The 15,946-nt window shown below is 32.1% G+C and overlaps 2 protein-coding genes across 2 annotated transcripts in view; both read right to left on the bottom strand.

Annotated features, from left to right (window-relative positions):
- LOC144544886 (cytochrome P450 81Q32-like) overlaps positions 1 to 1,056 on the bottom strand; it is a 62,791-nt gene extending 61,735 nt beyond the window's left edge. Inside the window, exon 1 of the mRNA XM_078293421.1 lies at positions 6 to 1,056. Coding sequence (XP_078149547.1) covers positions 6 to 935 — 930 coding nt within the window. The 5' untranslated portion in view covers positions 936 to 1,056. The remainder of the gene's footprint in view (positions 1 to 5) is intronic.
- Positions 1,057 to 11,433: 10,377 nt separating this feature from the next.
- On the bottom strand, positions 11,434 to 14,590 carry LOC144544882 (wall-associated receptor kinase 2-like). The gene is made up of 3 exons (XM_078293418.1): positions 13,579 to 14,590; positions 12,930 to 13,097; positions 11,434 to 12,711 (listed from the first exon to the last, which is right to left on the bottom strand). Exons 1-3 carry the CDS (start codon positions 14,474 to 14,476, stop codon positions 11,552 to 11,554), a joined length of 2,226 nt encoding a protein of 741 aa, XP_078149544.1. The 5' UTR covers positions 14,477 to 14,590; the 3' UTR covers positions 11,434 to 11,551.
- Between the last annotated feature and the right edge of the window lie 1,356 nt (positions 14,591 to 15,946).

Raw genomic sequence — 15,946 nt, 5'->3', positions numbered from 1 at the left:
TATACCAAAATGATGCTTTGAATTATGTGGTCACTGTATCCCTCTGGATCCTTTTTCTGCAATTCAAGCAAATGAGCTATCATTGTATTCTTTGTTTGAGCACTATTTGTACGGTGCTCTTCAATTAGCTTTTCGCTCATCTCCATGTGTTTCTCTGACAAGTATGTTTTTTTCTTCATCACTCCATTTAGATCCAAGAACCTAAGAATTGGGACAAAGTCTTCAATATTAGATGCCCCGCCCAACGCAAATTCCTCCTCCACTGCTTCCCTAAACTGTTTCATCTCCTCCGCATCCTCTATGTTATCTCCATAGAACCTCTTTCCAGCAATCGTTGTCATCAACAAGTTAAGTGAAAGTTCAAATAGACTTGTTTTGAGCTCCAGCTTCTTCACCGGGTGATCTGAGCCATTTGATCCAATACAACAAGTCTTCCAAGATTTGAAGAGTCGGCGAGCCATGTCTTGGACTTCTCTTGCACGAACATCTGACGACGCATGTAATTGCTGAGCAGAGAGGAGCTCAACTGCTGCAATCCTCCTGATACTACGCCAGAAGGGGCCGTAGTTGGCCCCACCTATTCCAATGATCTCGGCTTTTCCGTTGTTGTGTTTGACTTTGCTCGTGGGTAATCGGGGTCTGTTCGCTAAGGCCAAGTCATGGGTGGTGAAGCACTCTTCAGCTAATAACCGAGAGGAGATGACGAGAACTGACCGCGGGCCGAAGCGAAGAAAGGTGATGGGGCCATATTTGTGTGATATTCGGATCAGGGTATGGTGGAGAGGCTTTTTTAAAAGATAGAGATGGCCGATGAATGGCAGTGCCAGAGGACTCGGAGGCAGTTTCCTTTTGTTTGTGGTATAGGAGAGAACAAATTTTCCAAAGACAAGGAGAGCAATGGAAAGGAGGATGCTCTCTAAAGCAAAGGAAAACATTGTTAAATTGAGTAGTTGGTTAATCAAGAGATTCTAGAATTTCTAAAAGATGGAAATGTGATGTGGTTAATAAGTAGCTAGCACTGCAAATCTGTGGATTATGTTGAGCAATGCAATGATTCGTTATGAGAGGCATATAAATAGGATTGAATAGGGACACCATACCATCATGTTGAGATGAATATTCTTTGGCGCCTCGGGACTTCTAACCAAATAAGAAAAATAAAATTCCATGTGCTTTGGTGTGAACATCCAATCAATATTTTGATGTTTGATGAAAACCGCGTTGATACGACTTACCTTCTTTGATGTTAGCTGGAAGAAGTTTTATTTTTTCATTATGTTTTCTTTTGTTATATTCAAGAGTCTTATGACATCATGACATCAGTGTCATTTCAGTCTATATAACACTAACTCTAAAATCTATTAATCGACATGAAACGAAGAATTCAAGCTGTTCAAACCGATCTACTTCATTAGTTGTGCATTTACATGCAAAATTTATAATGTTTTGAGTTTATTTAGTATCAAGTCAAACGGTCAAATGTGGGAGTTTTTAAGCTAATTTTAATGCATTCATTTTTCAACATTTTTGACCGCTTAATTTGATACTAAAATAACTCGAAAATATATAAAATTGGCATGTAAACACATTACTCTTATAGAAAATTGGTTTGAACGGTTTAGATTTATCGTTTGAAATATATTCGATAAATTTTCGAATTAGTATCATATGACACCAATATCATACTAGCCAGACTCTATATTCAAGAGTCTGGCTAGTATAGCATTAGTGTTATTTCAGTCTATATAACACTAACTCTAAAACCTATTAAATATGTACACTAATGAGAAAGCTAGATTAGCAGTAAAGGGTATGCCTTAGCCGCCATAATCTCTAATCTAAGATAAGGATGTTCTCTCTTATAAAGCAAGAACTCAGATTCTACTAATGAAATAACACAAGGGGGAATGGAGTTTGTTAGGAGTTGTGCGTTATTTATTTATTTATTTATTTTTATTATAATAAGTTGTCAAACCTCTTAATTCAGACAAAAAATAAAATTATCACTTGTACAAAAAAACTGTACTAACCATGGTAAAAAATAAGCTTTTACATGGTTTTCGAACCGTGTCTACACACGAGTCATAAACAATATAGTATATTAAAATAATCAACCGTATATAAAAACACTAATTCTACATAATTTTTTATTAAAAACATGTATAATTCACAATTTTTTCGCCGCTTTTTTGGTCAACATGCATCATACATGGTTTTAATAAAAAAAATCACATGAAACCTAGATCTGAATTAAAATTAAACTCTAGATTTGAATTGAAATTAAGCCCAATATCCAAATATCAAAAACAGTAAATTAAATTTCAAAACACTATTAAATTTAAACACAACACATACATTTACCCATATATAAACAATTAAAATTACATCACATATTATTAGTTACATGAATAACACTAACTAAAAAATGAAAACACAACAAAGAATTCTAGATCTGAGACTTCAAACATTTACCTAAACAATGTCTAAGAAAAACTATGATAAAGGACAAAAAAAATGAAAATTAGAAATGAAAATCTTAATCGGAAACTTCAATTCAAGTTTTAAAGCTATTCCCCTGTTACTATGCGGTCAAAATCGATATTTTCTTCTCGCGTAAAAATTAGATTTACTTCTCTCAGAGAAATACATGTACAGCCCACAAGAAAAAGATGCTTTATAAATGACATAGAAAATATAGAGAGAAGCATTACAATGGGAAGACACGTATCAATGATGTGGAAAAGTTTGTATTTTTTTTCATCTCACACAGATCATCAAGTAAAACCGTGTAAAATTGTTGGAGCGTATCATATATGTCCATCCATAAATGCGTTCCAGAACTTCTGAAAATACCCTGACACACTTATACACGATTTTTTACTAAAAACTGTATATGAATGTTGCCATGTTGGAGCAAATTTAGACAATTGTAAACAGTAAAACTGTATATAAATGTGTGTAATTAAATTTAGGAAGCAAATTTTCAAAACAATGTTTTCTTGCTTTGAACAGAACAACTTAAATCAGAAATTCAAAAGAATTTGATTGAATGTCCATCAAACCCTTCACTCCTTGTGTGAGTGAGTGAGCATCCCTTAAAATACCTAACCGTACGTGTAGAATATTGACAGTCGAACTCTAATAACTCTACTGTCTATATGAAATTAATATGGGGAACTAATTTGTTTTGTGATTTGTATGGTCTTGAAATTAACAATCGACTCAGATCTCATTGTACATGGTTAATTAAGTTTTGCAGTGCATCTGAAAAATATTAATTTTGTATTTATTCGAAAAATAGTAGAAAAAATATGAAACATTTTAATATAGAGATTATGTTAAACGGTTTAAAATAATTGTTTGAATTTTATAAACTAAGATAAAATATGAAATACGAATGACAAATGAGAGGCTTAAGGGTTTGAACCCTAATCTTGTTGAATTGTATAATGTGTTGCATGAATATTCAGATTTTAGAAGTCACGCCTCGTGAAATATTTGTATTGACTTGTAAAAGTGATAAATTAGTCAACAATTAATCAACATTGGAGGCGGGTCATGACATAAACAAAAAATTGTCCCCAAGACGAGCCCTTCCATAGACCGCAGTGCGCCAGAATTTTTTATTATTAGAAATATTATATAACAATATTTGTATAAAGTATAAGATTGATTATCGTGAAATTTTGATGCAATCTGGTGCGGTTTTCACTACAAAAATTTGTTACTCTTTACAAAAGATAAAAGTATTTTTTGTTAACATTATCGTTATAGATATTTTTATCGGAAATTTTGATATACTCAGAAAATTTTTTTTTTTTTTTTTTGTCGGTGTACTTTTAAAAATAACCACGTTTTACTCAGATGGTGATTTATTTTTGTAGTATTTTTAACTGTCATATCAAAAGTTAAAACTAAAGGAAAATTGTGAGAATGCCACTACAAAACCTTGAAATTGTGAGATTGCCACTACAAACTTCAAAATTGTGAGAATGCCACTATAAAACGTTCATAATTATGAAAATGTCATTAACAGTGTATTTTTATAATATTTTTATCAAAAAATAACTGAAAAATACTGTTTTGATATATATAATTATGTATTTCCGATTATACCCTTCATACAAAAAAAGTAACACTCCAGTTGATATCACCTCTTCAAATTAATTTTTGATAAAAATATTATAAGAATACACTGTTAATGGCATTTTCACAATTATGGACGTTTTATAGTGGCATTCTCACAATTTTGAAGTTTGTAGTGGCAATCTCATAATTTCAAAGTTTTGTAGTGGCAATCTCACAATTTTTCCTAAAACTAAATGGTATATCACATCAGAGTTCAGTCGATCTCTAAATAAAGTGAATTGGTGGTTCGTTCTGTTTTGAAGGGAGAAGGAAAGGAGACTTGCACTGATATTTAATAAGATAAAGAAACTGAATGAAGTGTTTGGTTTCTTTAGTTGTGGGAATTTATGAGTTTATTTAGTTCGGTTTTCTAATTGGACTTTGATAATAGTCCTCGCTCTGATATTTAATTCTGTGCTATATCTATGTATTGAACAAATTTTATGTAAATGATGTTCCTCAATTAAAATTCTCAAACATCCTGTTCCTCTACTATAGTTCCCATAACTGTCTGAAAAGACTGTAAAAACTCCAGCACTAAATTTTTTTTCTAATATATTAATATTTATGCAAAGAAGTATTAATTATACCTAAGAGGAGAGTTCAAATGTACCCAAATTTTTGTGCATCCAAATGCACCCTATCTTTCAAATCTTTTTTCTCCGTTTTCAAAGTTTGAATAGTCAATCCGAACCGTTAGATGCGATCTATATATTAAGATGTGCCTGGAGACCAAATTTTATATTTTTTGGAATTTTTTTACTATTTATTAAGCCACTTTCAAAATCGCTGATTTTACATTTTCTAGACCATTGGATCAGCGATTTTCAAAGTGGCTTAATAAATAGTAAAAAAATTTCAAAAAATGTAAAATTTGGTCTCCAAGCAAATCTTAATATATAGATCGCATCTAATGGTTCGGATTGACTATTCGAACTTTGAAAACGAAGAAAAAAATAGGGTGCATTTGGGTGCATTTGAACCGTCCTCTTATACCTAAAGTGAATAATTTTTACGTAAATAATTATCTCCAACCAAATCTATCAAGTATTAATATCTTATTTTCATGTATTAATATATTATCTTCCAAGTATTTATATCCATGAAGGATGACGCGAGGAAGAGTACAGAAATAGAAAAAGGACCATATAATTAAGGGGATCATAATCAACCTTCCTGTAATATTGTTGCCAAGATAAAGGGGGACTGGAATGAGAGATTTATGTAATTATTCCTTTTTTGTGATGCAATTGTTTGACATCTAAATATTTCACTGAAATTCATCTAATATTCTATAAAGTTTTACACAATTTTGAAAAATAATTTATTTTAATCCGTAGTGCTATTTCTGTCAAACATTCCGTATTTTTGTGATATGCGGGAAAGGGCATGGTGGAGGGGCTTTTTGAAAAGATAGAGGTGACCCATGAAAGGGAAGTGCTGGAGGACTCAGAGGTAGTTTCCTTTTGTTGGTGGTATAAGAGAGCAAATTTTGCAAAGACAAGGAGAGCAATGGAAAGAAGGATGCTTTGAAAAGCAAAGGAATTAGACATTGTTAAATTGAGTAGTTGCTTTATCATGATTCCAGAATTTCTAAAAGATTAAAATGTTATGTGGTTACAGAGTAGGATTGCAAATCTGTGGATTACTTGAGCAATGCAATTATTCATCATGTGTGGCATATAAATAGAATGGAATATATAGGAACTTGATACCATCGAAAATAAATCTCTCAAAGAATTACAGGGCTGTAATCCCAATTTCAACTGTTGATCTTTCTTGAGATGTGTACATGAAAACTTACTTTTTTTATAATGTTTTCGAGATCTGCGCATGAAAAAATTTGAACGGTTGATATTAAAATTTCAGGATCATGTAATTCCTTCCGGAATTACAGCAGATTTGAACTCAATACCATCATGTGTTGAGTTGAATATTCTATATGTTGCCTTAGAACTTCCAACCATAATCAATTTGACGTGTATTTAATTAGAATGGAAGCTGATAATAGTACCCACACTATACCCGCAGGGGGACTACCGAAAATTAAATGTGAAAAAATAACTTTTTGTGGGAATCGCAAAAATTTCACAATTCGAATTTTTTTCCTAAAGTATTAATATCTATGTATGAAAGTATTTATACCTATGTACGGAAGTATTTATAGCTATGAGGTGAACAATTATTTATTGTGCGGGTACTGTAGCTCGAAGATAATAGTACCCACAGCACTGTACCCGCACTGTACTCGCGGGGGGACCACCAAAAATTAAATGCAGAAATATAACTTTCCTGTAGGGACTGTAAAATCTCCACAATTTTAATTTTTTTTTCATGTTATTAATACTTACGCAATTTTTTCTTTCAAATGAGATCTATGATGACGTACTTTCAGACTCATCGTCGTACAAGTATTTATATCTCGCTGTACAAGTATTTATACCTATACTTGCAAGTATTTTTTACATATGACATTGAAAGTATTAATATATAAGTATTGAAAGTATTTATATTTATACACTGAAGTATTTATACGTATGAGGTCAACTATTTTTTGTTAGAGGAAGGCTGACGCAAGGATGATTGGGAAACTCAAAAAGAGATAATCATAACAAGTCACACATCAAAGTATTAATATCTTTTTTTAAGTGTTAATATCTTATCTTCTAAATATTTATAAATACGAATGTATACATATCTAAATATTTTTTACGTATGACACTGAAAGTATTAATATCTAAGTACTGAAAGTATTTATATTTATGAATTGAAGTATTTATTCCTATGAAGTCAATTATTTTTGTTAGAGAAAGGTTGACATGAAAACGAGTGCGGAGATTGTAAAAATGAAACTATATAATTAGTGGAGATCAAAGAGAAATGATGTTGCTGTGATTTTAGAATAATAATTAGTTGATACTATATAATTAGTGGGGACCATAATACATTATTTCTCTAAGTGCAGATACTGTAGCGTGGGTACTAAAATAATTATTTGTTACTGTAGAACGGGTACTGTGCGGATACTGTAGAACGGGTACTGTGCTGATACTGTAGAACGGATACTGTGCGGGTACTAAAATAATTATTTGTCAATTAGAATATAAGAAAAAGATTCGCTAGGAGATTTGTATCATATTAAAACGAATGACTCAGATCTCATTCTACATGGTCAGGTTTTGCGCTGGATCACAATTGGGTGTGGGTGAGCTTCACGAATTGGTATAACTCAAAAGAGAATCTTTTGAGTTAATGAATTCTGACTATCCAATGTGCTTTAAGATTTGTGCAGACTAGATCCGCAGTAATATTAAATGGCTCCCTATATCATAATCAGGGGTCGGATTGGCTCCGTTTAAAATCAGACAGTTGATATTTATTAACTCAAAATATTCTCTTTTGAGTTTTTGCAGAGGATACACATTCTGTGCTTCACATGTTTGTTGAATGAGGATTCAAATATCTCAATCATGCTTCATGTTTCATTCGTGTCTTATATTTTTATTTTTATTTTCAAAATTTAAACTGCTGATTCGAACCACTTAAGAGATCTCCAAATTAAAATGTGCTTGAAAACTAAATTTTATATTATTTTTAAAAAAAATTTACTACTTTTTAGATAGTAAAAGTAGGTACAAAAATATTGTTTTTGGATGGTTCATAATTTTTGAAAAACATTAGTTTTGTATCTATTTAGAAAAATAGTAAAAAAAGTTTTAAAAAAATATAAAATTTCTGAAAAATATTTTCATATAAAGATTATTATAAGTGGTTCGGAATTTCGGATGTATTGTTTTAATTTTAAAAATAAACATAAAAACATATAAGATACGAATGAGATATAAAAGATGCTGAGAGATTCACTTACAACATTATTTTTCAAAGTGCAAACATTCGATCCAATTCATTCAACATGATCAAATTCAACATGATCTCTACATTAAAATGTCTTGTAGATCAAATTTTACATTTTTATTTATTTATTTATTATTTATTAAGTATTTTACAAAATTATTATTTTAAGACCATTAAATTTTGTACTCATGCATCTTAATAAATAGTTAAAAAAATTAAAAAGAATGTAAAAATTTGATCTTTAAATACATTTTAATACAGCGATCATATTAAACGGTTTGGATAGACTATTTAGAATTTTAAAAATTTATAATATGTTGTAATTATAGAGTGTGGTAATAAAAGATATGTTACATTTAAACTCTACTTTTGTTGAATTGTATAATATACCTCGCATGATTATCCGGATTTTAGGCAAAGTCACGCCTTGTGAAATTGTATAGACTTTGTCAATAGAAGAGGGTTCAAATGCCTTCATTTTTTGTGCCTCCACCATGTCTTTATTTTTTAAAATTTTAATAACCCAAAATTTAAAACTTAAAAGTCAAAAAAAAGCCGTTGGATATGATCTAGATCATTTTCTCTATATGCTCATAAAAATTATGACATTTCAATTTTATTTTAGTTGTCATCAAGAGCTTGTAAAAAACGTACTAATGTGGATAATTTATAAACGTTAATTTTTCAACTTATTAATTCACATAAAAACAAAATTGAAATGTAATAATTTTTTATGAGCATATAAAGAAAATAATATAGATCACATCTAACGGTTTTATTTTGACTTTTAAAATTTAAATTTTAAATTATTAAAGTTATAAAAAATAAAAACACGATAGAAACACAAAAAATAAAGGCATTTCAACCCTCTCTTGTCAATATTGGAGCGAGACATTCACAAAAAAACTACAATCGCAAGGTGACATGTCATATTCCAACAATCGTAAGGAGTTGCGTCATGACATAAACGACAAATTAATAGAGAGTTTCGTGTACACGACAAATTGTCCCCAAATGTCTCTTGAGGCATGCGCTTCCAACATAGAGCAGGACAACTCCTGAGATAGATTTAATCAGAGATTCCCTAGACTGACAGTGCGGCAGTATTTTTTAATTTTCAGAAACTAGATTCGGTTTTTCTGAAAATATCTAAAGAAAGCGTACTAGTAACTTCGATTTCTTTAATTTTCACATTAAAATTCAGCATAATTTAACAAAAATTCATTAGTATATTCGAGGATAAAAGTATTTTTTTAAATAATACTTTATTTTAGTAATAGCAATATCTTAGAAAATAACAATGTGTCTGTCATTTAAAATTGTGGATACGAATTGAGTGTTTGTAATCTAACGGTATAACCGTGTCAAAAGTAAAATTTATCAGAATTTGTGATTATTTAATTTAATTTTTTTTAATGGTAATAATAACTAGTCATAAATTTAGGCAGATTTAGTACAATGTTTTAATCTGATATAAATTTCAAAACGAAATTAAAGTATCACTAAGATCCGTTTACAATAACTAGACGATTTTGATTATTTTTCATGTCCAACTCAAAAGATTTACAAATAAATAAATAAAAAACAGAGAACAAATTAATTAATACATACATATACGCAAGAGAAATATGTGTGGCTAGAGGTGAGTAAATTGCTCATAACTCGTAACTCGTTTATTAAAAACTCATTAAGACTTAACTCTCTCTCATTATCAACTCCCTTGTTAACTTAATGAGCCGAGTATAAGCATCCAACTCGCTCATTAAGAATTTGTCACATCCAATTTCTGCAACATCCAATCCCAAATAAATTAAAGAGATAAATATGTATGTCACATGTAGGGCCGTCAAAACCAACAAGAAGATAACTGTCGCATTTTGTTTAATTTGCTTAGCGAAGGTTATAAAATGGATTTTTTTTTATAATACTTTATTTTATTTAGTAATGTTAGCTTCTGCCTCTGTGCTACTTGATGTGTGAAGCTCTATTTTGGAGGCTTTTAGATTTCTATTTTCTTTTTGTGAGAAACTTTGTAATATATTGATACTATTATAGTTTATGGAGAAAAACTTTGTAAGAACCTTCTTTTTGTGATAAACTTTGTGAACTCCTACTTCTATGTTACTATGGATTTTTACTGTTAAAAAAAAAGTTAAATGAATTATGACAATTTGTTAAATATTGTAACTCATAACTCGTGACTCGCTCACTAAAAGTTCATTAACAACTCGCTCATTAACGTAATGAGCCAAGCATGAGCATATTCCAACTCGCTCATACTCGCTCATTAATCACCCCTTCACATGTAAAATTACATTTAATTGTTAATGAGTACGATATGTTAATGCTTTCTAGAAGGTAAATTTATACCAATAAAAATTCTGCATTTATCGACGTCCCGTGTACACCAAGTAATGAATTGGGTTCATGTTCCTTGGGCTGAAGATAAGATCAATTTTGACTTGTGCAATTAAGTTGATAGGCGATCCAGATATTTGTTGAAAAAACACTAATTAATGCTATTTTTAGTCCATCTAGTTGTTGATTTTCTCATTTGACAAAATAATAATGCATCATCAGTGACATCTTTTAAAGGTTCAAAATAATTAACTGTTTAATTTTAGATGGTCATACAATTCTGACAGTAGCTGTAACAATCATAATTGTCTACTGATATAATCATTTCCATGATTTTAGTACAGTGAAGTAACAATCATATGAGAGATCGAGACTGAAATTAAAGCCTACATTTCACTTAGTTAGTTATTAACAATATATCCATCAATGAATAAAATCGTCTAATTTATCCATGAAATTTGAAATGTAGAATAAAAGGTTACATTTTTTTTAAGGTTATATTTTGAAGTTGATTATTGACTAATTCAGGGGCGGATCTAATAAGGCCTGGGAACCTAATAATTGTCTACTCCTGAATTTTAAAAAACCATTTCAGCTCATTTATTTTTGTCATCATGTTGCTTATATATTCCTGATAAATAAATTTGCCTATTTCCTGGGTCAATTTTATTTTCAATTTTCAACTAGACCTGCTTGTCTCATTTTGGTGTTCTAGTAATTGTTGTATTTATAACCATGGGTGAAAAGTGAAATGAACATTTTGGTTCTAGTTCTTGTATTTTGCTCCGATACTCAATTTTTGTTGGTGACCTTTAATTTTTTGGGTATTAATTTCCCAAACAAATTAATTAAAAACTTGGCACAAAGTAGGCCCGGCCCAAATTTGGGTTGTTGACTTGTGAGGTTTGCAGTTCATTATTTAATTTCACAGTTTGCAAATGGTGAGAAAGCTAAGAGAACCTTTCATTTTAATTTTCTCTATGATTGAGGCCTGTGGACCCATATATTACAGGAAAGGCAATTCTTGCTACACAGTATGAAAAACCATCTACTTTTGGAATATATATACACAACAAAAGGAAAAGATAGATAATTAAAGGATGCCAAAGAAATTAAAACTATAGCATACTAAATTACAAATGTACAAAAGAGTAAAAAATAATCATAAGCAGCTAACACAACAAAGATTTTATTGCAGTTTATTCTCACATCACCTCGCCGTCTCGGTGTCGATTTCCAGCACTGAGTTATAGTCAGTACTAGGAAAAGGAGATGAATCTGATGCAGTGTAAAATTTTGGTTTTCTAAGCAAACTTTCTGTCTCTTCTGGTTCAACCTGCCAACCCGGCAAGCTGCTGTCAGACTTCAACAGATTCTGTAATTCCTTGACAACTTGCTTCATTGTCGGTCTATCGTCTCCTCTGGCGCGCAGGCACTGCACAGCGAGCTCGCTAATTTCATGGAGAATCTCAATTACCTCCTCATCATTAGTCACTATTTCCTCATCCAACATGTCGTGAAGTTTATTCTGGCTTCGTTTGGAAACGAAACAAGATGCTAAGTGTTGCTTTTCACCAGTTTCATGGTCTAAATAAATCGCCTTTTTCCTTGTAATGAGCTCCAAAATAACTACCCCAAAACTATATACATCACTTTTCTTTGTAATTATTTGAGTGCACAGGCATTCGGGATCTAAATACCCGCGAGTCCCTTGTACAAGCTCCACAATCAGTGCATCATCAACCGGCATGAGATTTGAAGCTCCAAAATCAGAGACTTTTGCATTGTAACCATCATCTAGCAAAATATTTGCCGATTTGACATCACCATGAAGTATCGAGTGAGAGATGGAGGAGTGCAGATAATCAAGAGCCATTGCTGACTCTAAAGCAATCTTTAAACGAATACCCAAAGAAATCGGCCTAACAATTCTCTTTTCATGAAGCAAATCAAAGAGTGTCCCGTTTGGAACAAATTCATAGACCAGCATAGGGATTTGAACCTCGAGACAGCAACCAAATAACCTAACTATATTTTTGTGGTTGATTTGAGAAAGGAGGATAATTTCATTGACAAACTCCTCTCTTTGGTTTTCGCCAATTTCCTTGGATTTCTTGATGGCCACAGCCATGTTATTCTCTAACAAACCCTTGTACACCTCCCCGTGACCGCCAACGCCTATTATGTGATCTTCGTTGAAATTATTTGTTGCAATTTCTATCTGTTTCTTGCTGAACACCCGAAGGTGGTTGTTCATCATCTCGTAGTATTTTTTGTACTCGTCTTTTTCTTTCATGTACCTTCTCCTTTGTTTATACCAAATTGCAAAGAAACAGATACCAAGAAAAACAGCAACAGCGAGGATACATGCTGTATTGACAAAAGAAGGAAAACAAATTAAATACAATTAGTTGGTATATCTTGTTTGCAATTATTTAAACAACCTACTGTAGTTTGATTTTTGGTGTTGAACAGATTATCTCTTCTAAAGGCTGTGTTAAACATAACCAACTATTATTTAGGATAGAGAAGGTTTCAGTTTTACCCCATAACCCTTTCTTGCGAAACCAGAATTATTTAATGCTTACCAATAGCCACTCGAGCAGGATAAGGGAAGTTCTCAGAATTCTTGGTGCATTTCCCGGCTTTGCCGTCTCCTTTTTCGCCTTTTGGGCAAAAACACTCATAGTCTCCATCCGTATTCTTGCATGTTCCCGTGCAATGGTACTGATTCGGAAGTTTACATTCATCAATGTCTGTTGCAACAACAAGACAAAATGTATCAAATGTAACTTTTCTCATATGGATGGTCATGTTTGTTTCCTATTCTACAAGATCAAATTAAGTAGCTTTTGGTTCGTATTGGGCCGGACCATGCTACATCAGGCCCACAACACTTAATAATTGGCCCATATCTGACAAGCATTTTGACCATTATAAAAACTAAATTGTTGTTATAACTAGTGAACATTGCACTTGCTTATTATTATAGATTACTAATTTTAATACTACCAACTTGGGTACTTAATTTTAGGTTAATTTTAAATTTATTTCATGTCAGAGTATGCCTTGTTTGACCTCCTTTGTGAAAACTTGGACCAAATATATATGCTCTGTAGTTCAATCAAGATGTCATAAACCGTTTATTTTATTTTCCTTTGCATCCATTGGAAAACTATTGAATTAAGATGAACAGTTATATGCATGGGTGTGTTTATTTGAGAAATTGAAAATTACCTCTGCATCCATTTTGGAGGTAGGGGTTGCCCTCATATCCTGGCAAGCATTTGCATATGTATCCATCACCGTTTGTCGTGTTGTCGCATCCACTGTGTTTGCTTTGGCATGCTGGGTTCAAACTGCTCTCAACATGTGATTCCAGGCATGTGCCGTCTTCTCGGATAGCCCAGTCAAGTACCATTGGCGCATATTCCTTATTCCTCTCATAGAATCCGAACCCTTCTAGATCCTTGACCGAGAAATTGTACCAATCTTCTTGTATCAGCGCAGCATAACTGCATGGGTTGAATGAACTTGCTTTGTTTTCATCAAAACCCCATGTCACATTATAGTAGTTGAGACCCGCTGGGACAGTGGTCTCGCAACATCCTAACCCGTTACACGTGCCACCATTGCCAGTTGTGCTATTTAAGCCATCACAGAAGGAAACACAACCCGATTGGTAAGAACTGTCACCTTGGCCCGCAATATACGCCAAGGTGTAGCAACCTATTGCTGTGAACCGGTTGCGAGTGTTGGAGAAGAGAAATGGTGAATCTATGATATTGGTCTCTGTAGTAGAATAATTAACCCAGGTTGTCTGATTGAAGCAGTAATACCCAATGAAATTGAGGGCGTGAACCTCGGCACTAGTTACGTTGATATCTGTCACCTCGATATTAGTTGAACTGTAAAAGGCTTTCGGGGGAGTTGTGGTGTCGTTACATGTTATATCAAATCCAGAACGGTAACAGCCAGGACGGGTGCCAAAAGGGTACGGGATAGTGACATTCCCACATGTTTCCGGTAATTCCGGGCAACTGGGCAACGTTGACGCTACTATTGTTACCGGTAAGGCCAAACCTATCAGGGCAAGGTACAAAATGTACTGAGCTTTTCTCAGAGGAGAGGCCATGATATCTCTCTCTCTTTCTCTAATTTGTTATGAGAAAACAATTACAACGTGTAGTTTCAGTCTTCCGCTCTATGTACTGTGTATCTCTCTCTATTTCTTTCTTTGAAGATTCTCAGTGCATGGTTGCCAATTTCTCTCTCTCTCTCTCTCTAACTAATATTTGACAAGTTGTTGTGTTGTCAATTTCAGATTTCAGAATTATTGAACTTTGAAATTAGTTGTGTTGACCATGTCATCATTAGGAAACCAAGAGGTAGGTAGGTCTAAAACGTGACTAGTGCAATTTGTTCCAAAAGACCAAAACAGAACCCATCAAAATTATTTGGTTTACATTTATAATTTTTATTTGAAGATTAGTGGTGTATTAATAACTGAAAAAAGTATTTACAACACTTGAAAAAAAAATATTTCAAAAAATAAGTTGTTATCCTTCTCTATTATAATCTTAACCCTCTCTATTTTACTACACGCTATAACAAGAATCTTTGTTCCACATCTACATCCTTCTTATTCTCCTTACTTCCCCTCAAAACATAAAAAACAATATCCTATTATGCTATTCTTACATGAGGAGGGATCTACTTACAATAATTTAATTTTTCTATTTTCAAAGTTCAAACAGTCGATTCAAACTGCTCAAAATGATCTCTATATTAAAATGTGTTTGGACATGAAATTTATATATTTTTTTTAAATTATTATTTATTAAGTATTTTACAAAATTATTGTTTTGAAACAATTTTAAACCACTGAAAACCAGCAGTTTTTTAAATACTTAATAAATAGTAAACAAATTTTAAAAAATAAATTCCAAGCGTATTTTTATATATATAGGAATATGCTAGCATGCTATGCATAGCATAGAGCCCCTCCATGCAATGCGTTGGATTTCGATTTTTCAAAATCCTAACGGTCAATCCGAACCGTTCATCTTGTTCTCCATATTAATATGTGTTTGGGGACCAAATTTTACATTTTTTGGAATTTTTTTACTATATCTTTAGATTTATTGAAAATCGCTGTTTTTTTATGGTCCAGATTTGCTGAAAACAGCGATTTTCAATAAATCTAAAGAAATAGTAAAAAAATATTTCAAAAAATGTAAAATTTGGTCCTCAGATACATATTAATATGGAGAACAAGATGAACGGTTCGGATCGACCGTTAGGATTTTGAAAAGTCAAAATTCAAGGCGTTGCATGGAGGGGCTCTATGCTATGCATAGCATGCTAGCATATTCCTATATATATATAGAGAGAGAGAGAGAGAGTAAGGCTACCATGCTTTGCAAATTAATGTAAGCGTTTTAATTTGTGCTCATATCTCTAGTTTCAAAATTCAAATAGTCAATCCGAACTTTTCAACATGTTATATTGAAATGTACTTGGAGACCAAATTTTACATTTTTTTGAAAAAATTTTATATTTTTTTGAAAAAATTTTACTATTTTTTTAGAATTTTTCAAAATCA

The sequence above is a fragment of the Carex rostrata genome, chromosome 27 (genome assembly GCF_964058835.1).
Source record: "Carex rostrata chromosome 27, lpCarRost1.2, whole genome shotgun sequence".
In the NCBI taxonomy this organism is placed as follows: Eukaryota; Viridiplantae; Streptophyta; class Magnoliopsida; order Poales; family Cyperaceae; genus Carex; species Carex rostrata.
The sequence above is the reverse complement of the archived record's forward strand: the minus strand, read 5'-3'. Positions and strand labels throughout refer to the sequence as shown.

Coding starts and splice junctions, on each gene's coding strand:
- LOC144544882 (XM_078293418.1), bottom strand. CDS start 14,476: ATGGCCTCTCCTCTGAGAAAAGCTCAGTACATTTTGTACCTTGCCCTG. Junction 13,098..13,578: donor CCTCCAAAATGGATGCAGAG/GTAATTTTCAAT, acceptor TTGTTGCAACAG/ACATTGATGAATGTAAACTT. Junction 12,712..12,929: donor TCCTGCTCGAGTGGCTATTG/GTAAGCATTAAA, acceptor TTGTCAATACAG/CATGTATCCTCGCTGTTGCT.